The sequence below is a fragment of the Fulmarus glacialis genome, unplaced genomic scaffold (assembly GCF_000690835.1).
Source record: "Fulmarus glacialis isolate BGI_N327 unplaced genomic scaffold, ASM69083v1 scaffold16327, whole genome shotgun sequence".
Taxonomy (NCBI): Eukaryota; Metazoa; Chordata; class Aves; order Procellariiformes; family Procellariidae; genus Fulmarus; species Fulmarus glacialis.
Window position 1 is genome coordinate 69,201 of NW_009221425.1, and position 25,073 is coordinate 94,273.

Here is a 25,073-nt window from a genome sequence, read left to right on the forward strand (position 1 = left end):
CTTGCATCTGGCCTGGTACGAACAGTTTGATGTTCAGATAAATGCCCAAATGTCAGAAGTTTCATAGAATTAAATTTTATATAACTTTTGAAGTCTTTAAAGGCAGCGATCAGTCTAAAACATATGTTTATGTTTATGTGTGCGTGCGTGTATCTGTAAAGTAAATTTCTGATCATTAGTCAGGATGAAATCTATGAAATATTCAGTTCCGATGCTTAAATCAGAAGTCTTCCATTAAAAGTCTTATTTGTTTCTTTATTCCATGGTATTATGGCAAATTTAGAAAATGAAACAGTTGGTAGAGGTCTGCAAATGGTAATATGTATTCAAATATTATTGTAGACAAAAAAAAAATCTGTTCTAAGAAGGCAAATGTCTTTGTTTTATAGGTCTCTGGCCATCTGAAGAAGTGCTAGCTTACTACTGCCTAAAGCACAATGAAATATTCAGGTACAGAGTTAAACATAAAAAGATATTTTCCAATCTCTTAGTTTTATTGTATCTGCATGGTAAAGATTGCTATGATTTAAGTCTTCAGATTAAATTTGAAATGTTCAAGGTGAAAGCTTGTTGCTCTTAACAAAGAATTCTGAGCTGCCTTTGGGTACTAATATTGCACAGCAAGCTTTCTGCTATATGTCAAAGACTTTTGATTTCCACTCAAGGCGTTTTATTTCACTTTGATTTTTGGGAAACAAAAGTGAAGCTCCAATCGATCAGTACTGATTGTGAAGGTCAGGAAAAATAAAAGACATTCTTTAAACTGACATCTGTTGCAAAAGCAAGCAAAATATTACCCGATAAAATACATAATAATCACTGCATATAGCGATGGAGGAATTTGCACCTGTATTTAAGTGTTGTGAAACAGTTTTGAGACATCCTACACTTTTATTTGTTCTTGTTTTTTCACATTTTCTAAACTTGTAGAAGACAGTTATCAAGGCTCCAATAGAAACACCTAAAAATAAAATCCATCCTGCATCCTCTTTCTTTCCCCTTGAGTATACAGAGCTTTGCACTTGGAAATCCTTGAAGTTTCATTGTCCAGAGGATGAATGGGGTGCAAGAAAAGCCATTATAACAATGCATTTGGAAGCATAAATTGTGTTCTGAGTGAGGGTGCAAGGCTAATACCAAGTAAACCAGCGTGGAGTATACAAAATCCCTCAGTCTGTGTACATACGGTGTTGGTAAAATAGCGAAGACCGAGCTGTAAGTCCCTGCCCCTCGTACCAAAGCTGAAAGCATATCAGCCGTGAGCTGGTTCCTGCAGCTTGCTCAGACTCCTATCTGAAATCAAAGACCGGGCACCAAAGCATACCCTGGTTCATAAAGCCTCATTTCTACTCCATCTGCCACCTGAACAAAGCCCACCCCATTAGAGGAGGCAGCTAACACACCTAATCTGGTAGTTGCGGCTCCTTCCTCCAAGCTGAGCTGGGCACTGCCTTGTGTGACTTTTGCTGCTGTGGTGGTGTCCCTGTAGCACTTCGCCCTCCAGCCCCATGTCGTGGCTCGTACGCTCTGCTTGTTCTCAGAGGCTCTTCACAGCAAACCTCCCTGTGCTGCTCACTAAAAGGGTATTTTCCTAGTTTGGGTATGCAAGCTTGGATACTTGGAGGCAGCGATCAGTCAAACTTCCATGGAGGAAATGGGCAGTTTCACATCCTGGTTTCTCAGGATTATGCCCTCTCAACAGTATGCTCAGAGTAGTGTTTCTTATTTTAATTCTCATCCATAAATGTCACTAAATATTGCCTGAGAGACAGATAGGATTTTTAAAATTTACCAATAAGGGAACTTCACACTGAAATAAATTATTTATACGCATAAATATGTATGTGTATATGTGTGTATGTATATGCTTGTGTATTACTTACATACAAATTTGGTTCAAAATGCACTAAAAACCCCACACTAGATACTTTCTGGGTTCATTTCGGTAAACATGACTCTTATAAAGGATTAAGTGCCTTGTAAATCTTATATATATAACCATATGTATATACTTCTAATATATATGACATACATGGTTTAGAAAAATAAAAACTTATGTGAGGAAAAACCTATAATCCTTCTATTTAAACCACAAACTGTAAATTTCCCACATCTGTTTTATATTTTCATTGGGTTTATGTACAGCTTGTTCCTCCAAACTATGTCCGTCTTTTGTCTCATTTCCATTAAATAGGACAGCTAGACTTTTTTCAAATAAAATTTGTGGAGTCTAAGAAAAATAAATCTATCCCGTCCAGACAGCGAGCATCAGTAAACAGTCATACAGCCTATTCCGCTGGCCTCAGTGAACAAAATACCAGCATCTGTATACTGATACTGATATGGCATCCTAGATGCTCTTCCTAAATATCAGTGTCGAGTGAGTAGGGAGGTAGTACTTTCACATAAAAATAGATTTTCAAACGTTGGTATTTTAGGGGAGAAGGAAAGGTGCACCAAAAAAGAAATCTGTTTAGCTGAAATTCCATTTTCTGCCTGTCAAAAACGTCTCAATGGGAGTGTTTCTGCCAGCTGTAACAGTTGCCGCAGATTTAGCTGTAAAGCAGCGTGTTCCTAAACTGAGGCTCTGCCTTGCCCTAGACGCCGCTTCACGCGGTTTCGGCGCGGGGTCAGCATCCCTCCCTCCTCCCCTCCTGGGGCAGGCCATGGCTCTGGAGGACATTCTTTATGGCTCCCCCGCAAGCTCCCATCCGGCACGCTCTCTGCGCCAAATTATATTTCACATGCACGTCTTAATAACAGCGCAGTATGGTCTAAGTTAAAAACAGCCTTTTAGACCATGTATTCAACCCTCTGCTCGGGCTCAGTTTAGGCTCTTGACACTAACTTCGTTTAGTTTTCTGTGGCTTAATTGTTTGCTGTTCCCATCGTTGTTCATAACAGCATTGTTTGTAGGTCACTTGCAGTTTTAAGTGCTAATTGAAGGATCGGATTTCTTCATGTGTAATTGTTTTGCGGTATATGGCTTGTTTTAAAACTTCTCTCTTTTTAATATAAAAAGGCTTTTAGGCATAACTATATGGAGAGATATATAAATAATATTAATTTCCCCATTTACTTCTCTAACTGTTTTTGCAAGAATGAATGTGGATTAACATTGTTATCCTTTCCTAACAATTATCTTTCGCTACTCTAGCTAGTTTAGTTCTAAAAGACAGAGCCATTGACAAGGGAAAAAAGGGAACCTTCTCAGATTTTTCAGCTCAGCGGTGGTAATGTTGCACTGAACACTAATGAGGGAACCCCCACTGATTTGCCTGCTTTGTGACTTTTCTATTTCATAATTATTTTTAAAACGCAAAACGACATGAGGTAGCCTAGTCATGTCTCTACAACTTCCTGGTAGCTCAGTTCTTACTGCAGATGGCAATTTGTTCTTGTAACATATATGTGTCTCTGACCATTTTCATCTAATTTGTATGGGTTCTACCATTTCCTTTCTCTCTTTCAGGGACCTTGCTGTGTGTGAGCTAGGGGGTGGCATGACATGCTTGGCTGGGCTCATGGTAGGTCTTTTCTCAATTCCAATCCCATTCAGAGGAAGAAACAAAAGGAAAAATGTTCCAGTGCCTCCAACTGCTGGGTCAGAGAACTGTCAACAGCCTCAGCTGCGGTCAAGCTGCAGAGTCTTGAGAGACCTTCTAGATTGACTTGCTTTCGTATCATATTGATTTTATGGTTGCCTCGATGAGCAGAAACATTTTACCTCTGTGTAGTCAATATCTCTTGTTGTGATATTCCAGGCCACGTACGGTCTGTCTTTCATTGCCATAGCCGAAGCATTTTTTTTTTTTTTCAGATTATAGTCCCATTTGCTAAGATACAGGAATAGCCTGGCGAATCACAGTTGGAGCACCATGATATAGCTGCTAATGTTTTGCCTGCATTATTACACCAACAAACATGATCCAGAGCTCTCGGTAATTAGATTCTTTTGAATTAGATTGGCCATTCAGGAGAGTCGTTCACCATTCTCTGGGTTCTGAGTCATGTATTCAGGAGATATTATGTAGCAGTGCAGTGCATTAGACAAGTTTTTATGTCTCTACAAATAAAAGCATATTGTTACACTGATTGGCATTTGACAAACCTGTCGCTCTTATACAATGTGTCGAGGTTACAGCCCAATGTGCGAGCATGTCAAAGCTCACAAAAAAATTACCCTTACAAAGCCATCTGCCTGCAATGCAAAGTTATATGAAGGGCATCAGGCAGTCAGACAGAAGCAAGCTGAAAGGCAGAGTGACAGCCTTGTATGATGGCTCTACTAGATAAACAGAAGCCCGCAAATGAAAGCCTCTCAGAATACCATCATCCGCTGTCACAATGCAATTACGGAACAGAATGATAGCAAGATAGAGGCTCCCGCAAATGGAATGATAAAAGTATTGACTGATTTGATTGAATGATTAAAATAATGCAGACATAAAATGAAAAAAGATTGAAGATTGTTACAGAGAAATAGGTGAGGAAGCATGATACTGAAGGCTTGTCACTCCTGTCTTCACTTCCACACAGACAAGCATATTTGCTCATTGTTTGCTGTGCTCTTTTTTTCAGGTTGCTATTTCTGCAGATGTCAAAGAAGTTCTGTTAACTGATGGAAATGAAAAGGCCATCAAAAGTATCCTTATTCAGATAGAAAACTGGTTTGTTGTGCTCGTTCCTTTTTACTGGCTGAGTAACAATCGATATAAAGACAGACAGCATGGGGTATATTAAGAAAAAGTCCCCACATAAGTAATTAAAAAATAGATGTAGAATATCTTGAACAGAGCTATAGCTTCCCCCACAATAAATGCCACGTTTTCTTCTTTGATTAAAAATGTACATGTTGGTATAGAGCAAGTATAGTAGTAAATATTTGTCTTATGGTTGAGTGCTGAAAGATTCCTTGTGTGTATGCTGCACGTTACAGGAGGTGTAGCAGTGAATCAAATCGTTAGCTCCCCTTCACAGATTCGTTTTGCAGAAGAACTAGATTTTTTTTTTCACTTTCAGATACTAGCCTCTTAAAACATACCCAGTATTTGTATATTGTCATAGCTTTTCCAGTGTTTGTTGAAATGCATGGTTTCATTGTTGCTGCTAAGTTATAACTGCCTACAAATTGCCCATTTAGTGTGCTTAATCAATTATCAATTCATCATTATTTCTTTTGATGTAAGATTGCAAAAATCCTCTGTCCCTTGTAGAAAGTATTTTATTATATTTCTTATATTAGAAAAAAATTGCTATTATGCCCTTCTAATATGAACACATGGTTCAGAAAATTGAACTGGACTTTGGCTAAGCGAGAGAATGGGTGAGCATAATTTGTGGCCGCATTAAATATCAGCACAGGGCAAGAACAGATATATACAGTGAATACTAATAGCCCTTAGAAATTGAGAGGGGAGAAAAAGGAAGATATCTATTTGCTTTTGTTCTTTGGTAATCTTTCCGTTTGCATTTTAAGGCAGACTAGCTTTTCAGGTTTTGGCCACTGCATCATCAGAATTATTTAGATTTGAGTTTTGTATGTATTTGAGAGCTAACATAATGAGTACTTAGTGAAAAAAATAAGTTAAACTAATTTGTGGTTTAAAAAAATTGCAGTTGCTGATGACTGTTAAAACAGGAGACATTGCAGTGCAATAATATTAGCTACTACCTTTAAAAGGACTTTCTTAGAGGTAACTGAGGTAACTATAATTGCTTACAACACTTTAACAATTTCATGGAAAAAACAGCCAATCCTAGATCACATCTTTTAAAACTTGAAGGAAGCCTTATAAGTGTCTCCTTTTTCTTGAAAATGCAAGTTCTCAGTTGTGCTTCAGGGATTCTTATTTTGTTAGATTCTAGTTTGTTATACTCATGTCTTGAGGAGGAAGTATTCATTATTCTGTGTATTTTAATCAGCATCACCCCTTCCAATCTTTCTTCTATGTCATTATGAAGATAAAAAATGTGGGAGAAAAAGAGTGCTTCAAAACTAGCCTAATAAAACAAACCGATGTTTTATAGAAGCATAGGTATTTAACAAAAGGTCATTTTACCCACAGAAAGCTTCAGGTGAGCTCAGTAATCATCAAGTCAGCAAATATCTTGCTTAGCAGATTCCATAAACATACCTGAACTTTTTTGAAATTTAGAAGTCTTCTATAGCAAGGAAAATTGGTGAGTGCTAAAAGTATTCACTCAGTCTTCGGAATTAAACAAATTAAAGTGCTTTTATTCCTGAAAAAGATACTGTTAATGTCATCTAATTACCACACCTTAGTTTTTCACAATATGTTTTAGAAATATCTTTTATTTCCACAAGTCTCACAAGAAGTCTTCATCTGTATTCACTCAGTGAATCCCTTTCAGAGAAGCGATTGGTGGAAGGCCCTAACAGGAATTTATTTTTCTTTTTTAACATTTGGTGCTCTGAAGGCTCAGCATTCAAAGTGCTTTTATTGTGTTGGATTTTACAATGGGCTTAATATTAGCAGGGTGCCAAAGTGCAGCAGACTAAGAACTTTCAAGTGTAGGTGGAATGTATTCTTAAAAGTGCACATAATAAAATTTATGTTGCATTTTATGTGTTTTATGGACTTCGGTAGTAATTTGATGATCTGCTTATGGTGATTTTCCTTTGCATTCTTTTCTATAGTGACTAGCTATAACAGAAGTTTAGGCTAAATTTAAATCCGTTTCAGCCACACCAGACTCACTGAAATCAGTAAGAATTTTAGTGTAATTGGAAATAGTATTTGGCCCCAAGTGCCACAGGCTACACATGATGTATTTCTGCTAATTTTTATTATTGCTGATGGTATTTTTTAATTGTTTAGCATACCAAATTAAATTAATGTGGGATAAAATACTGTTTTCTTTTCTAGATTCTGCTCTTCAGGAATAGTTAATGCCTAGTATTATGCTTTTTATGTAGGTATTATAGGTTAAAATAATCTTGTTTAAAAATTACTGTTTACATCTTCCCTTTAAATTTCTTAGGAAGCTTAAATTACATGCCAGTCATACTATAATATCCAAAAATTACTTTCCAAAAAGTAAAAGTGGTTGTCAACAAAAAAGAGAAAAAATCACTGTCAGAAGCCAGGAAATCACCAAGCAAGCCTGCTAATTATTCTTAATGGGCAAGATGAGCACATTAAGAAACAAATGAATACATCAGTGAAATGTAATTGAAAATCGACCTGGCAATAGTGCATTGCATCTGAGAATCTGCCTTTGTATTATCATCATCATCATAATTATTGTTGGTTTTGTTGTTGTTATCGCTATTCAGTGAGCGTAACTAACAGCTTTGCTTTGTGAAGTCTCAAGCTTTTGAGAATTTGATTTTTCTTTTAATTTTTGACATTCTTCATATTATTCTCCATTTCATACTGCCACATGAAGTATTCACTATGTATGTTTTCAATATCTGTATTAGGATATGTTATTGAAATGTTACAAGTTAAAACAATTTACGAATATGTTAATTTCAAATCATTGTTGTTATTTTAACCATTTCACTGTGAAATATATAGCTATATTTTATATTAATCAATGGTCTTATGCATGAGGTTTATGGGGGTTTTTAAAAGAATATTATGATTTGAATTACTAGTCTATTTAAAAGACTTCACTCCAACTCACTCCTTTTGCTTATCATGGGCAGATTTTAATTGATTAACAGATCATTTATATTGCAAAATCAATAAAATAAAGACAGATGTTATTGCTTTTGCAGCTTCGTTCAAAACTTTATTGTTGGTTTAGTGTGTTTTATCTAGGTTCCTTCAGGATCGTTTAAATAAAGAAAGGATTAAAAAGAAAAGTATAGATATTTCAAGTGAATAATAAACACACACGTAGGCAAAGTTATCAGATTCATCCCCCTTTGTAATTTTGGGTGATAGCATTCAGATACAAATTTTCCAGCTTAGGTAATGTCTATGACATAGTCAGTATCATGAACAGCAAATTCTATTGCCCCAGAACACTGGAAGCATCTATACTCAGTTCGACATGTCCAAATCCAAAGATGAAGTTCATTTTTAGTAAAAATTGTCTCCTATTTCAGAGAGGCTGTGTACCTTCTGCCTTAGCTCTGTTTCACACCATGCAGTAGTGAACAGGCTTGAACTACTGTCTGAAAGCATCAATAATACAAAACATTGTTGCAGCGCACTATAATGGCCATTAAAATATAGCGTATGGATCTTTCAACAGTCCTGCAAAATTTAGGTTAGAAAGGTCATGTTCAGCCTGAATGCCTGAAGACATGGGCTTATAAATTATTTTAAAAAGCTAGTGTTAACATGTTTACAACAATTATAAATAGTTTTGCTCAGTTATGTAATTTAAGTGCAGTGTAGCTAATTTACAACAATGTTACTTCTGCCTCTACTTAAAAACAGCATACTTTGCTCATGGAATGATTCATGCCTTCCTTTTGCTTCACAGGCATAGGCTATTCATTACTATTTCTCATTGCGTGTTGTGGAAAAGATTTAAAATGCGTGTCCAAACTACAGAGATTTGTTTAAACCAGTTTTCTGTCATTCCATTTCTAGTTTTTGGCTTCACAGAATATCAGTGGTCTTTTCTTTCTCATTGTTTGAATAGACGCTTTCCTAAAATAACTTTTCCTAAATAGTCAACTGTGTTGCAAGGACAATTACATGATTTCAGCAAAGCAAATAAAAAGATATATTAGTGATATTTTAAATTAGCCTGACACTGTGTTCAATTTTCTTATATGAGCACTTGCAAAGAAGAATTCATCGTATTTTGTGCACCTAGAAACATCCTCCTAATTAGCATTTGAGAGTGATTTGTTCAAATATGTATGGGCTCACACTGGATGCCATTTAGTATTCTCATAGTTCCTTGGTTACTTGTGACACCTTCTCCTTCGTATGGCTTCTCACTAACCGCAAATGATTGATTATAAAGGTTATCTTTCTAGGCATAGATGACTGGGCAGAGCTTCCCTTGAAACTTGTTATTGACAGCCTTTGCTTTGGCCTGCCTGAATGGCTACCCAATTTTTTGACCTGATCTTCCAAACTGAAAGAAGCTGAGCCATGAGGCTGAGGCATTGAGACACGAGGCTGAGGCACTGTTGCAGTGCCTATGGGGAAGAAAAGGCATTTATTGCTTTTTACTGTCTTTTACGGTGGTTCCAAACCATTCTCAAGAAAGCAAATGGACTAGAAACTCCCTTGCCTACAGGTTAAGGTGCTCCCGTTGTGTGTTGGATTTCACCCAGACAGAGCCAGGAACAAAGGTACGTGTCTTGTGGCAGGGCAGAAACTCAAATCCCATAAGCCTCCAAAACCTCAGCACTGTGATCTAGTGATCCAGTCAGTAGAGGTAGGCAACAAGAGCAAGTTGCTGCATAGATTTAGGCTGATGTGCTGGAGTCGCAATGTAAAATTTATGCTTGTAAAAGACTGACTATTAGCACAGATTAAAGAAGACCAAACAGATAAAAGACATTATGAAGGTATTAACAATGGGAAAAAGTATTTTTTATTCTTTTTATTACTGCTCTAGTTTTAGAGATAATTCTTAACGAATATGCTACAGATGTAAGTGAGATCATCACAAGAAACCAAAGTGCAGGAGTATTTAAGGCTCAGAAAGTGTCAAGCTGGTAAGATTCTACTAAACTCTTTTACTGATTCTTGCATGTAATTGTATATTTAATGTAAATGTGAAATGTATGCAAAAGTGTGAAAGTGTGACCTCTATTACTGATGCTGACACAGGTGTGTATACAATATAAGTAGGTAAGTGATGCAAGACAGAAATTTGGAAGTATTAGAAAAAATTTAATTGCTTTTTAACATAGCAAATACAGTATGATTAATCTTGGTGACATAACCTCTCTTTCTTTATATGTTTTTGACATACACTATGTCTCTTCAAGCTTTAGTGCATAGTTGAAATTTGGCTGCTTCAGAGTCAATTTTACCCTTGTACTGAATATGAGGCTTGGAATGAACATGCCTAAATCACTGGCAGATTTCATTTTAAATAGCTCCGAGAATTCAGGGTGGCAACAAATCCCCTGAGGCAGATGTTGTCGGAGCATCCATGAGAGGTTTTTTGGTCATCCTCTCTGCATCAGTATCGTGTTGTTGCTGCAAGGACAGGCAGGGAGCATGGGAGCCAGGCACAGTGTGCTGGGTCCCTTCTCTCACTGACTATGTCCTAAGGTGCAGGGCGCACCCAGCATTTTTCTCATGGTGCACCAGCTCTGTTGTCTCCGAATTAGCCCCGAAGGCATGCTCTGGAGGGTGAGTGTTGTAGAGGTTCAGAGAATTTGGTTTCAGATAGTCTCCAGAGCCCTTCCTGACCCACCCTGTAATAGGTGGTGCCACTGAGGTTAGCTGTTTAACTATTTCACTGAGGCATCTTCAGGTGCAGTAGGGACTGGAAGCAGCTGAAAATTTGAAGTGTGTTCATCTCTTGTAGTATTTTAAAAGTAGATTGTAAAGTACTTAATATTCATGGTATAGGATTAAGAATTAGAATGTGCTTAGAAATGGCTACCTAAGAGCAAATAGTGCACTCTTATTTGTGTCTAAATCTTCTATTTTTTGATGATTCTCATTCCAGAAGGGCTCTCAGTCCTTCTCAAAGTGACAAAAGTAAAGCTGAAAAAGGGCTGAGAAAGGCAAGCTGTTACAGCAGAATAAGCTTATTAACATAGAGGGTTAAACCCATACAATTTTAATGGCTATCATTCACATCATTTATCCCTATGCTTATGTAGCCATTCTGTGTAGAGAAGTTCTTTTAAGTGAGCACTTAGGGTTAGAAAAATTCTGCCTTCATTAGGGTGTATGTGCATATAACTTAGAGACATATCTCTGCATCCTAATAAGTGCCTGCCAAGTAGACAAAGGCCACGTGGGCCCAGGGAATGGTCTTTCAGGTTCCATGTGCTGAACGCTTCTTGTGAGCAGCCTCAGACACTCATCCCTGCTGAGGAGAGGCTGTGTGGTACGTCCATCCAGAAGCTTAGATTTTGTAGATTGCCAATTGCCGTCTACTTTGTATGAGATTTCAGATTTCATCCCTTGTCAAGACTTCAAACCTGGTCTTTTAGATAGCAATCAAAAGCACATTTTCTACCCTGTCTTCATTTACATTTATCTAATGCTTAAGGTCATTTGTGATCATTTGAGTGTATTTCAGCATATGGAATCAGTGAATAATAGATTTCAGCCTCACGCTGTGAAGAAAGGTTGTGTTTTTACAAGACATGATGTTTACTGGGTGTTAATAATCACTAATTAATAAACATATCTAGATGTCATAAAATGTTGCATTTTAAGGAGTAAAAATGTCAAGTGTTTAACTTCTTGAGTGCAATAGCATTTGGGGCCTATTTGCACAAATAAAATAATTAAATTACAAAATAAAATGAAGTACTATATCAAAACGTAAGGCTCATTATAATAAACGCATAATTTGATTTTTAGTTCTACATTCTTAAGGGTTTTGCAGATTTGTTTTGAGAGTGTAAAGTTTTATAAAATAAGTATTCAAATGACTCTCTAATCCCAAAAATAATTATCATCTTGCTTTTTTCTATCTTATACACATCAATAGTTGATTTCTCCTGTCAAAATTAAGGTTATGCTTTGGTTAGTTATTTGAGAAATGCTAATGGATGGATCAGTCCTTCAGATTCAATAATGACAAGTGATGAAGGCAGTAACAAACTTATTTGATCACTTCTGAAGGCCTCGAAGAAACTAAAAGGCTCACGTAAAATCTGAAATGTTACCGTAACCCTGATTCACTTTTCCTACAACCGAAAACCTTAGTTACACAATGATAACGGAGGGAAAAAAACCCACAAGAAAATGTAGTGTTTTGTAGGGAAGAATGCAACACTGGCATGCGAAGTGACATCAGGTGACTTCTTCTATGTTGATCAGAGCTTGCAGCCAAATTAATATAGTGATGTATTTTAAGTGACTTACTGCAACGTTAATTTAATCTGGAGAAGGCATGTTCCTCACTCTAACGTACCATTTAGTGTCCAGTCTTACAACTTCGCGCAGTGTCCAGTGCAAAGTTACAAGATTCTTTCCATATAAAAGATAATTCAGAATAGACCCTTCTCACTGCACCTTCATCTCACGTTGGGATCTTGTACTCTTTTCTTTGCACATGGAGCAGAAATTATCAGTATGAAAGTCAGTTTGTGACTGTTCCAGACATTTAAGTCTAGACTTGGAAAATATGCCAAAAAATGTATGGCGCAAAGAGGAACAATCCAGCATCAGCCAAGAGAAGTTAGATTAGGACAACCTGCCATACATTTATTTATTTAGACTTACAAAAAATGCAGTAAATGAACACTTACCTAGCGCTCTGCCAACTCTTGATTATTGTTTAAAAATACAGTAATGTAAGCCAAACTGGCAGTTTGTCATATTATGTGTTATAATGTAATAATAGATATTTAGTAAACGGTTTAATTCAGCAGTGGATATACAATTCTATTTTATTTTTAGCTTCCATGAGTATGTTCAGACTTTCTTGCTTACACTTTCTGGAAATAGGTACAGTAATGCCACCAAGTTACTAATAATGACTTGCCATAGTAAGGTGAATTATTAATACCATGTATGGGTTTGATGATTTGATTTTTTTCACAGTTCAAATATTATCCATGAATCACGTTGTTTACCCCATAATTTAGCATATGAGTTATCCTGATAGCAGTCTTTGTACCATCAATTGTTGTTAGTTTGACATGCATTATATCATTGTTTTGAACATGTCCACCAATGATTAAATTAGCAATACCAAAGTCAAGGAATTTTTGCTCTTTTTCTTCTCTTTATTTTAATGTGAAAATCTTCCTGAAGCAGGGATTTGGGTAGCAGAATTTTGAAAAATTGTTGTTATTACAAATGTCATGATGGAAAAGCTTTATCAAAGAGGAAGGCTTGCAGAATATTCTAAAGGTTAACAGACTCTGTCTGTCTTACCTACCAGGGAATTTGTTCCTCCATCAGAATCCCTTGTCTGAAAAGACCAAATCTGTTAAGAACAAAATTTGTATACTTATTGCTGATATGGGACCTGTGAGTTTTAGCTGTGGACAAGACTATCGTTTTGCTAAGAGTTGCCTCAGAGAGATTACATTCTACATAAGTGTGTAAGCAGGTACATATAACATCAAGGCAGTGAGAGAAATGCTTGTGGTATGATGCACCCTTTGATTTGATTAGTAATAATGTATCATACACTCTTTGTTCATTCTATAGTCAACATTAGAGCCCACATCAAGAACGTATGACCATGTGACCAAAAGTGACAATTCCTTCTTCTTAAATGTTAACAGATAGGTTATAATGTTATCCGAGATTTTAGTGTTCCTTACACATGTAATGAATTTACAAGCTTCCAGAATTAAACCTAAAAACAAAAAAAGTCTTTCTAAAGACTAAAAGGCATCCAGTATAATAGTGGATGAGGTCTCAATGACAGTGCGCTGAACTATATCGTCCTGATTCCGTTCTTATATTAATTACCTCTTCCTCTGTAACTGCCAACATGTGAATATTCTACCTCACGGCAGTGTTCTTCAAATATGCCAACTTTCTAACCTTCCTGATTTCAACTGGTCATGTAACAGGTTCCATCAACATAGGACAGCCTTAATATTCTCTCTCTGTTTTCATTCATCAAAATGACCTGAGTGTTGCTAAATTCAAACTTTTTGAAAACATATTTATTGAACTTGTGTTTGTCAGCTTGGCAACCCTAAAGGAATCCCTTTCTTCCAACTACTTTTCCAGTCTCCTCATGTAACACTCTTGCATGACAGCATCTATTGGCAAGGAGGAAGCTGCCAAAAAGAACGTTTCTTGCTCTTTAGTTAGAAAGAAAAGGCTCCTGGTTCCTGCTCTCTTAATTTGATCACTTTATGTATGTGTGGGAAGAAACAATGAACGGTCTGTCTGTTCACGCCCATTGTGAATTTGTAGCTCTCCATCACAGAAAACTCAACTCAGGTGGAAACCATTCCATACCTCTGATCATACTTGCCCTGCTCTCTATCTTTTCCAGTTTCAGTCTACTCATTTTCAGATGAGGGTGATCAGTACTGCATTCAAAGTGTGCATAAATGATAGATATATGTAGTGGAATAATTATGCTTTCTGTTCCTCTTCTAAAAATGCCTAACAGTGATTTGCTTTTTTGACTGCAGTTGAGCACTGAGCTAATATTTTCATGACACTGTCTGTCACAACATCAGGAGCTTTCCAGTGATGGTCAGTGTGGAGACCTTCTTTTTCTTTATCAAGCCAGAATTATTTTTCCTGTTGTGCTCTTTGCATTTATCCACACTGAATTTCATCTGTCATTTTATTGTCCAATTACTCAGTTTCATCCTTTTGCAATTCTTCACAGTCTGCTCTTTTCCTTACTATCTTGAATAACTTCTTAACATCAGCAAACTTTGCCACCTCAGTGCTCACCTCTTGAAAACATGGTGAACAGAACAGTTCCCAGGGGAACTCCACTGATTATCTCCCTCCATTGTGAGAATTGACCATTTACTACTGCCTTGTTCTCTGTCTTTTGTTCTATTATTTAGCCATGCCAGGAATCTTCCCCAGTGGCTGTCTACTTTCCTTAAGTGTTGTTGGTGAGGGTCTTTGCCAATAGCCTTTTGGAATCAGAAGCAGCCTGTGTTACCCAGATCACCCTTATCTGAATACTTGCTGAGACCTTTGAAGAGCTCAAGGTTTATAAGCAGGACTTCCTTTTACAGAAGACATATCAAAAAAGGCTTCTGTAGTGAAATTGTCTTCAGTTTCTTCTACAGTGAACACTGATGCAAAGAATTCATTTCACCGCTTCGAAATGTTGTTATCCTCTGTGAGTGCTCATTCTATATCCTGATTATCAGCTGGCAGGAAGATTTAGAACAAAAGAAAGTACACTCATTTTTGGCCTGTCTGATTTTATTATTATATTTAATTTTTCAAGTTTGTGATCCTTTCTTCATTTGGGTGCAACTTCAACTTTTGGAGGAATGACATCTTGTTTCTAATAACCTTCTTTACTGTTTGGCCATACCAGCTGACTTTCACCAACTTCCAAGCCTCTCCTATTTGTGTATTTCACCCCATTATGTTGACTTAATAAAGTTGCAATTTATTTTAAATTGCATTGTAGTTTTGTCTGTCATCTTTATGTGACCAGATAAAAATATATAAAGAGAAAAAATTGAAAAGTTAGCAAGCTTTGTTTTCTATGTGTTTGGAAGAACAGGGAGAAAAGCTAGGTGCTAGCTAAAAGTATAGCATTGCATTATTTTAAATAATTCTTGCTCAAATCCTTGGCTATTTTATGATGGTCTCCTCTTAGCTTGAAAAAACATGCTTTTGGTAAAACTATTCCTCTTGTACTCTCTTGGACTGGACGGAAAGACTAGGTGGAGACCACTGATATGAGAAAACTTATATCTTTCCTCCCAGGGCTTTAACGGAAAATGCCCATGAGATGTGAGAATCGTAGATTATTTGTTTTATTCCTGTGCTCTTTTGTGTATCCGTCTCTTTAGCCAACATTTACATTGTTTCCTGATTCATGATGTTACCATTGTACCTTTGTCTACCCTTCCTTGTCTACCTTGGCTCTACCTTAATAGGCCATCATCAAGTACATTTAACACGCTTTCATCACAAGCACTTTCAGCTAATCTTTGCCACAGACATAGGAAAGTTGGGACAAACTTCAAATTTTGACAAAATGATGCTTACAGTGGTATCTTTGTTTATTTCATTAATATTCAATTAATATTCAGTTAACCAAGGATACTGAAAATGAATGGGGTTCAGGAAAGAGGCAGAAGAGTGAATCAGGGTCTGGAAATGAGAGAGTTAAAGAGCTCTGTTTACTTAACTTGTCAAAGAAATGACTTGATTGTTAAGAAGTGAATTGATTTTGATCTGAAAGTCTCATGTGGGGAAAAAAATCTTTAATAGAAGATCACTCTTTAATCTAGCTTACAAGTACCTAACAAGATGTAGAAATTGAAGCTAGACAAATTCAGTCTAGAAAAAAATGACATTTGATGGAGAGAATGATAATACATTAGAACATCTTTCCATGGGAAGTGGTAGTTTCTTAAGCAGTTTAAGTGTTTAAATCAAGTTGGATATCTTTCTGAAATGTGTATTAATTTCCTGAGATATATGGGCTTGATACAGAAATTTGAAATCTTGGATGTTTATTGTGGTCCCTTCTGCCCTCAGAATTTAAGCACCTGTGAATTACGTCTTCTCTGCTGTTTTTAATTTTCCCTCCCATTCTGTCCTTCTGGACCTGCCTGGTTCACTTCACATTCTTTGTTTTTTCTTCTTGTTCCCTTGATTATCCATAGATTTTCCATAGAGCAAGAAACTGTCTTCTTTTCCTTCATACTTTCACACAAAACAAACTTTTACAAAGCTTTCATTCACTGGTCCTACCAGTACGGTTGTGCCACCTGTGCTTATGCTCTCTTGCATTTTTAAAATGATGTATTTCTTTATACCATATCAGTCTGAATTAGAATGTAAGAACCACCCATTTTGTGCATAATGTGCTACATGAACCTTGCTAAAACCAGTAGTAAATCTCCTAAATAAAGACTGATTTAGAATGTATTGATGTAGAGGAGGGATGCAAAAAGGCAAATTCACAAACACCAGTGGTATTTTTTTATTAATAACATTTTTATACAAGATCTTCTCACTTCTTTTTAAAAAATAGCCACACTTGTGCTGAATGTTGGGCTGTGGTGTGTCTACAAAATGGAGAAGTTTATTCTGCAACAGTTTTATTTACATGCAGTGCATTTATTATGTCCCAAAAATTTAGTAGCTTTGATATGCAACAAATGTGTAAGTGTTAGGACTGTTATTTTTGAAGACAAAACTGTAATGTTCCCATCTGAATTTTAACAAAATACGTTGTAGAGAATAAGAGAGGGAAAATATGTTCTCAGAATAAGGAATAAGGGAAGCACGTAACTTTATCATACGCTTTTAAAAAGGAACTTTTAAGCAGGAAAACCTAGATAGAATCATAGAATATCTCAAGTTAGAAGGGACCCATAGTTGGTTTTGGTGGTTTTTCTTCTTTTGTATTACCACATTAATGTGATGAGGTTTCATCATGAATTGTTGTACCAGGTGTTGTATAAACACAGAGCAAAAACACCATTTGTGTTAGAGAATCTATGGTCTAAGACCAGAGATAGATATGGTGAGGAAGGATAACAAGTATAACTGTAGTTAGCATGATAGAGTTAGAGGCACAAGAGCAACCTAGCCTCTTTTCAGTTTTTGTAGGCACTATTTTAAAGGAGAGTTTCAAGGATAATGGAGTAAGTTTGTGAATGTGCATGGATGACACAGTGGAAGAAAATTGTAAAGGTGCTTGCTTGAAAAGTTAAGTGGAAGATGTAGACTGACATTAGGGCTGATTAAAGAAGGGACTTGTCCTTTCAATACTGAATGAGAGATAAAAAATAGGGAAGTGAACTGTTGTGAAGCATTTGGAAAAGAAGACTTGCAACTGACCTGGAGGAGTACAAAGGGAAACGTGACAAGATCAGGGTTGTAGGCAAGAAAAACAATCTTTGCAGCAGCCTACTGAATAAATATTAATAGGGCAAGACTGCATTTTCCAAGAGCAGAGAGAACAATATTGTGATGTTAAGATGTAAGGGATGATGACATGGTCAAGAGTTTAAGTTGAGTGGCTAGATAAGAAACTTCTTAGAGATATTACGCAGAGAAAATAAGCAAAATGTGAACAGAGCTGAGGTATGCAAATATAGAGGAAGGTCTAAGCTAAGACTAAATTACAGACTGGAATTAATGATTATGTCCAAAGGGATCAAGAAAAGGTGGTAACAACAATGCCTTGTTGTACTTTCGAGGTGATGAGCTTCTCACTCACTGAGGCTGTGAGTCTGGATATACTGGATACACTCACTACTGAGTTGTGAGTCTGGATACACAGTGTGAAGTAGAGAAGTGGATAGTGGGGTTTAGCTTTTATGGATGAGATAGCCCAGAAGTAAAGTTCAGAGGAAGAAGAAGTTGAGGTGGAACATTGTGAAATTATCAGAAATGTGGGAAAGGTTTGAAGATAATCTTTAGAAGAGCACATTGAAAAAAAGAGACGGTAAAAAAACCCAAACAGAAAATAGTGGAATTAAAAATTCTAATGAATAGCAAGATTTTACTGGGCTGAAGAGAGAAGAAAGGTCCAGGAGAATGAGGCTAAAGGCAGAATGAGGCAGATTTTGAGTCTAACTGAGAAAAATCATCGGTATACTTTGACAAGAGTACATAAATGACGTGGAAGTTGCCGAAACCTGCAAGGAGACTGTTAGAAGGAAATGTCCATCAGCAATTGTAAATATTACATTCAAACTGCTTAGAAATGTGAGAGGAAAGGGAGAATGGTTGATGTTGGGTGCCTGTGGTTGAAAAGTGAACCTTGGTCGCTTCAAACCAGGTATGCACTGCAGGGAATGAGATAATGGATAAGAATACAAAGCAAAGTGAAGCAGTGAAGGTAAGAAAGGCAGAAGGTGAAAGAAGGTAGAGAAATAAGAGCAACCTAATGAGAATACAATGAGAAAGATGGGGAAATGATAGTAGGCAAATTTGCAAAACTCCTCAGAAGAGTTGTAATGATAGGTGTACACATTGCCTCTGTTGCTAAATTAAAATCCATCTTTTTGATCTTCATATAAGACTGAGGAATCTCAAACAAAGATCAAGGTGTGGAGAAGCACCCTGATGATGCCTTTTGTTAATGTGTTAATGAACTTGCTTGGTTAATGTCGTAGAAAAAGTCATATAAACCCCCAGACAAAATCTTTTACCTGAACCTGTATGCTTACCAATGATAATGCTTTTCAAAGGCTGAAGCCTAAATTAAAATATGAAAAGGAGAGGTGGGTAGATAGCGGTTCTTGGTAGCTGTTCATCTGCTAAGTGGGACAATTTTTTTAATCTTTGTTAAAGCTACTAATACATTTTGAAGCAAGTAAGGCTTTTGTGTCTTTTGTCGTTTCTTCTAATTTTGATTTTTTGTCTTTATCTGCACAACTACTTTTCTGCTAACTTGAGAGCTACTCTAGCCTATGCCATTCATCACAAGAACATCTCAGAGGGACTTGGAAATGTTTCAAGTTTTAACAATCAGAGACCTAACCTGTTTTTTCTAATGTAAGTTACCTGCCTAGACACACTAGGAAGACAAACACTGAATATCAGAAGTTGAATAATAACAGTAATGAGGAATTTTGCATGAGAAATAAAAACCTGGTAAAATCAGGTCTTTTGATGTAGATTGCTGAGATACTTTACCAGTGTAAGAAAAAGAGTGTCGACATTTGTCAGGCTATCCTCCATAAATTAGAATTACTGTACAGGGGAAGTGCAGCCTTGGCTGTCGTAACTATCCCTGCAACATTTGCTATTTTGTTGTGGTTTTTTTTCTTTGAAATAAAAAGGGATATTTGGGGTACATTGGTAATATGTAAAGTCTCTATTTTCTTAGTTGATCTTTTTGTTCTATTATCATTACAATTCTTTTTATCTTGACCTAATCACATTTTCTGGCTTGCTTGTCAATTTAAAAGATAAATCAGGGAAAAAAAAGAAAAAATGCTTTGATTGTTTGTGTGTGTATTGTTGGGGGGGGGGGGGGGGGGGGTAATGAATTTGTTGCTTTTAGAATAGTGTAAGGTTGACAGCCTAGGAAACTAAAGTGTCAGTACATATTTTCTCAGACTATTTTGATAGTATGCTTTATCCCTGACCTGGAAAAGCCACCTCTGCATGTGAGAGGATAGTTCATTCTCCATAGCTCATTCAGTCCTTGTCCTTTTTGCTAGGACTGCCATCAAGATTGCTAATTATAGTAATAGGTTTGTGACGTGGGTGCTTTTCCTCTGAAAACTGGTCAAATTCATTTGATACAGGCCATAAAGCAGCCATTAGCGGGTACCAAGTTTCAGCCACCACCAGTTTGACCTAAGTAGTAGCTGAACAGTGCAGTAGTGTTTTTCCCTGGCATCCTTTTTTTTTTTTTAATGTTCTTGTTGTAGCCAAACTATTTTATATTTCCAGTGGGTTTCAGACCCTTTTCTGCTGAAACTGAGTCGCCTGTTTTCAATTGCAAGAAACTAAACCTGCACGAGTTAAATAAGCCAACACAAAATAATGTCAAGAGTGGGCTTTACACAGCCTTAAATATGTTGGTTTGTTTTGGTTTTTTTCTTACAAAAAAGCCATTGAAGGTGTGGCTTGGACAGAAATACAGAGTAAAGCACATTTTTCAAACTTACAAACTAATTTCAGCTGTTAGTACTGTAGCATCTTCCCTCAAAAGACAGACATAAAAATATTATAGCTTTAAAACTTCTTATTTTGCTGGAAGAAAAGTGGCTTTAGAAAAAAGTGGTTTATGTCCACTATTTAGCATTACTGGAAAGGGAACAAGAGGAAAATATTAACAAGGCTGACATTTTTTTCATGTTGGCACTCAGCATGATACTGGTGATTTAAAAGACATTCTGTGGTATGGTATTTTTACACTTATGTCTATTTTTTTTAAAGGAAACTTCATAAAGACTGAGATTTTCAGATTTCTGTTGCTAACACTTTTCTGGGTTTCCTAGCAGTGCTTTTCTTAAATGGAAATGCAATCAACCCTTACTTCATGGTGCCTTCAGTATTTCTTTCAGGTCTGACCACTAAGTCCAAGAGTCATGTCCTCAATAATCCCTGAAAAAATTATTGTTTCTCACCCTCTTGCTACATACAGATACATGCATTTAGATACACATATACACATCTTCACCTTTCTCAGAGTTGTTTTGCCGTATCAGTGGATTTTTCTGTACTTCATACTCAGGAATTGTGTTTGGATTACAAGAACTTGACTCCGATTCACTGCTTTCATTAGCACTGATTCAGAATCAGGCTGATTCTGACATCAGTGTTAATGATGTAATAATGCTGACTCTGAGCAGAATTGTTTCTGATTCCCTGATATGCAGGGGCATGTCTGCTTTACAGGTGCAGGTGCAGATGTTTGATTGCAGCTCATGTAAATTTGTGGAAGCATTAAACGGGTAACGGTGTAGATATGGAAGCCCAGAGTTAGCTGCTGAAACAGTTTTGGAGGTTGCAGCCGGTATTGAGCTTCACATACCCCAGCTGCGATTCCCTTACTAGTCATGCTTGCACTTGGCTAAAGATAGCATGGATAAATATATATAGCTTGTAGTTGCATCTCTCCCACCAGTGTGCATACATCCTGAGTGAGATCAGAAGGAGTCCTGTTGGGATTTATTTTGTAGAAATTATCTTTAGTTTATGTGGTTATTTCCCCACAGGAATAAAGATTTTCCTGTACCTTTTGAAAATTTTTGGCAAAGTTGATTTCGAAAATCTTGGGTGTAAATTTATCATCGGCCTTTGCATAATTATCATGTCTTCAGGAATGCAACTGTACTGAAGCTAGAGCCCAAGAGCGGCCCTGGTGCTAGATCAGGAAAATGGAGGAAGACTGGCGTATGGCTGGATGTGGGGCCCTTAGCTCACTTCTTCTAACAGCACACATGCCAGTCACGTTGCACCACTGCTCATGCTCCTGGCAACTCGTCAATTCCATATTTTGCTCAGCATTACGGTTTCTGAGCTTTTACCTACCCACACAAACTCCTTTGTGCCTACAGTAGGTGTGCACAGAAAATGCTGTATTTTGGATGCTCAGCGGGAACCTGACAGTAACATGAGAGGTTTTTTTTTTCCAGGAGGAGGCACCTGTGCTGCCTTCCGAACTGCATGTGTGAAGTATAGTAAATATATGGGTTAAAAAAATCATAATTCAAATCCCTATAGTGGTACTGATCAGATCTCTGTTTCTGTAGCAATGAGAACCAAAGGTGGCCTTTTAAGGCTCACAGTTCATCTACCAATTTCCAGTTCTGCTTCAGGATTCTTAAAGTATTAGAGTGTGTGCTTTAAACCCACAAAACTTACCTTTACCTAATTTTCACCATTCTAACCTAAGTTTCCACGGAAACAGGGTTGAAAAAGCCGCTGGTAGCCAGCAGGCAGCCAGCAGCTGAGAGTGAGAACTCTCCTTTGTCACTTTCCACTACTGGATGCCTGCTGCGTGCCAGTGTGCAAAGCTACCTAGGCTTCTAAAATCTGGAATACTTTCAATTTGAGGGGGAAAAATTAAATTAATCTACTCTTTTCTCTCTTTGGATTGTCACAGTAAATTCCAGGAGGGCAAATGGGCTAATGAGTCCTGATCTGTTCAGTTACACTGAGCCCCACGGAATCAGAGCTTTCCCAACCAACTGGGCCTCTCCTTTCATAATTTCCATGTTTTAAAAGCATTCTCTCTCAAATTTTGTGTCTGTGCACATGTACACGCATATTGCGGTACCTTAATTCTTTATGGCTCTTTATCTATCTACGTATTTACGAGCCTTTTTTGCATATAGTATAGTCGATGTATAAAATTCCCTTTTTTCCTGTATACTTAGGGAACATTTCTGAATGAACACATTATAACTGATCCTCAGTTAAATATTAGGAGTAGGATATGAATGGAGGTGGCTTTTAACCAGAAGTAGATTATAGCTGCGGGAAGACTAAAGGGTCTATTTGGTCAAGACTCATACAAAACTGAGATAAGCATGCACAACCTGACAAGATCAGATTAGACCCTTCCCCCCACAAGTGCTTTTCCCATAAATATTTATCTACTTTCTATTATAAATAACCAGGAAATGAAAGAGGAGGATAGATTCCTTTTTTAAAAATAGCCTAGAAATAGAAATGCAGCTTCAAATCTTTGGGGTAATGATATTTTAAGTATGCAGTAAATTCCAATGCTAGTTGCTGTTTTTTAAATGAGAGCAAAGTACTGAAATTCTTCGTGGCAGCTACGTAACTCGGCAACATTTATAAACAAAGAAGAACTTTGTACATATGTGCATTTTTGCCTACTATTGGGTACCTTAGAATTAAATAACTTATCACCTATAGAGAATAGGTGTTGACAGAGTCAGCACTGCTGTATTTTTAAGCTTGCCTGAGGGAACATAGCTGGCATTGAAGTTAAGCTTGGCATTTTTCACCCTGTCCCTCCTCCCTCCAGCCCAAGTGAATGCTCACTTCATCAATGAGAAACACAACTGACTTGCCTGCCAGATGTAATGGAGATCCATGAATTCACATCTATTCTGCAAATTTGTGTTTCATTCAGATTGTCGATACTTTGACTCACTTTCTCGTGCAGTGGTGTTAAGGGGTAAAAATCTGAAGCCATACATGTGCCACTAACTCAGAAATGCATTTGTTGGTGATCCACTCATCAGAACCTGTGTGGATTGCCTTTCTGTTAAAATAAAAAAATAGCTCTTTAGCTGTGAGATTTAAAACCTTAAAAAGGTACAGAATAATATTTTTATATTCATCTTTGAAAGTAACAAGTGTGTACTTTTTAAAACACTTCTGTGTCACATAAGAATAATATTAATACTTTAAAAATCTCAAGATGAAAAACGTAAGTCCTTTTTTCTTTTCTTTTTTTTTTTTTAAATCTTTTTTTCCTCTAGCATTTTACGATGGGATAATGAGACAGATGTCTCTCAACTGGAAGGACATTTTGACATTGTTATGTGTGCTGACTGGTAAGTACATAAAAATCATAAAACTCATGTTAGAAAAATAGCTTTGCTGGAGTAATTGTACTGTGCTGCTTGCTGATGGCTAAGCAAAGTCAACAAATGAAGCACAAAGCCACCTTAACCTCAACAAATTAATATTCATCTCCATGTGACAGTTATAAGGTAGTCTTCTATCACACAGTAACTTCTACCACATTATTTCCCAAAGATTGATTTTGAGAAGCATTTCCATTTTCTGGAATTGCCTCTGTTTCATGCTTGACGTATCAGTAAATGGACGACTTAGGCAAATTGCAAATAATTATGGCTCAGTGAGGAACAGTCTGGAGAAAAGGGAGTTTATCAACACAAACAGCTCAATTAGCTTACTTCTTAGGAAAGATCTGACTATTGATATAAGGGGATATATTTTTTGCTCCCCAGAAAATCTTTCCGAGATAAAAAAGATTTTCAAAACCTTTTTTCCCCCATCACGTTCTGTTTCTTAGATCAGTTTGACAGCAGTATTTGTAGACATAGGCTTTATATTATTTACACAGGCACATGTTAATTGTAAGAGAATTCTTAGTAAAAAAATGAGAGTACAGCACTTAATTTATGAAAAGGTAGATACATGTTACAATATGGTATATTATTAAATAATTCATGCAAATAGATTTGATTATTGACACAACCCTTTTCTGATACTGGATTTGCAGAATTGTGCTGTGCTATATCTGCTGCATGCTAACTTTAAAAATGGTACATTTTTAATTATTTGTGTTATATAAATGGAGACAGTGTAAAGAGAGATATGCAAATTTCATTTAGGAGAGTAGATATTTTTAAATTAATCTGTCTTTCCTTCGTGAATATTTGCTCGTGACCCTTTAAATGTCCAAAACAGAAAAAGCTGTTTATGTTTTGTTGCACATAACTATCATGAGAGACCAAATTCTGAAAACAGGGGCTTCCTAGGACAGCTCAGTTCAGCAGATTTCTGTACCTTACGAAGAAATAGTTAAAGGAAAAAGGCAAAGGGAAGTATGAAGCTGTCTATTGTCTTTTTAAACAATGTTCTTTTTAAGTGGCTTCTGATAAAATATTCTTCTAAAGCTTTTGTTTGTTTGTTTGTTTGATATTTTGCTATTTAAGCAAACTTTTTATTTCAGCAAAGTTACTGGTTTTGTATAGCACTGTGTATGGTATATTTAGTAATCTTTTTTTCTTTTTCTAATACCTATTTGTTGACAGAATGCAACAGTGCTTCATTTCTCTTAGCATTTAATTTCAGAAAAGTTCTTTGTTCCCAAAAAGGACAGAGAAG

The 25,073-nt window shown here is 36.6% G+C and overlaps 1 protein-coding gene across 1 annotated transcript in view; it reads left to right on the forward strand.

Annotated features, from left to right (window-relative positions):
* The first annotated feature begins 395 nt into the window (after window positions 1–395).
* Window positions 396–25,073, forward strand: part of CAMKMT (calmodulin-lysine N-methyltransferase) — a 43,257-nt gene continuing 18,579 nt past the window's right edge. Inside the window, exons 1-5 of the mRNA XM_009581118.1 lie at window positions 396–450; window positions 3,473–3,527; window positions 4,582–4,645; window positions 9,592–9,658; window positions 23,696–23,770. Of these exons, the coding sequence (XP_009579413.1) occupies window positions 3,504–3,527; window positions 4,582–4,645; window positions 9,592–9,658; window positions 23,696–23,770 (230 nt within the window). The 5' untranslated portion in view covers window positions 396–450; window positions 3,473–3,503. The remainder of the gene's footprint in view (window positions 451–3,472; window positions 3,528–4,581; window positions 4,646–9,591; window positions 9,659–23,695; window positions 23,771–25,073) is intronic.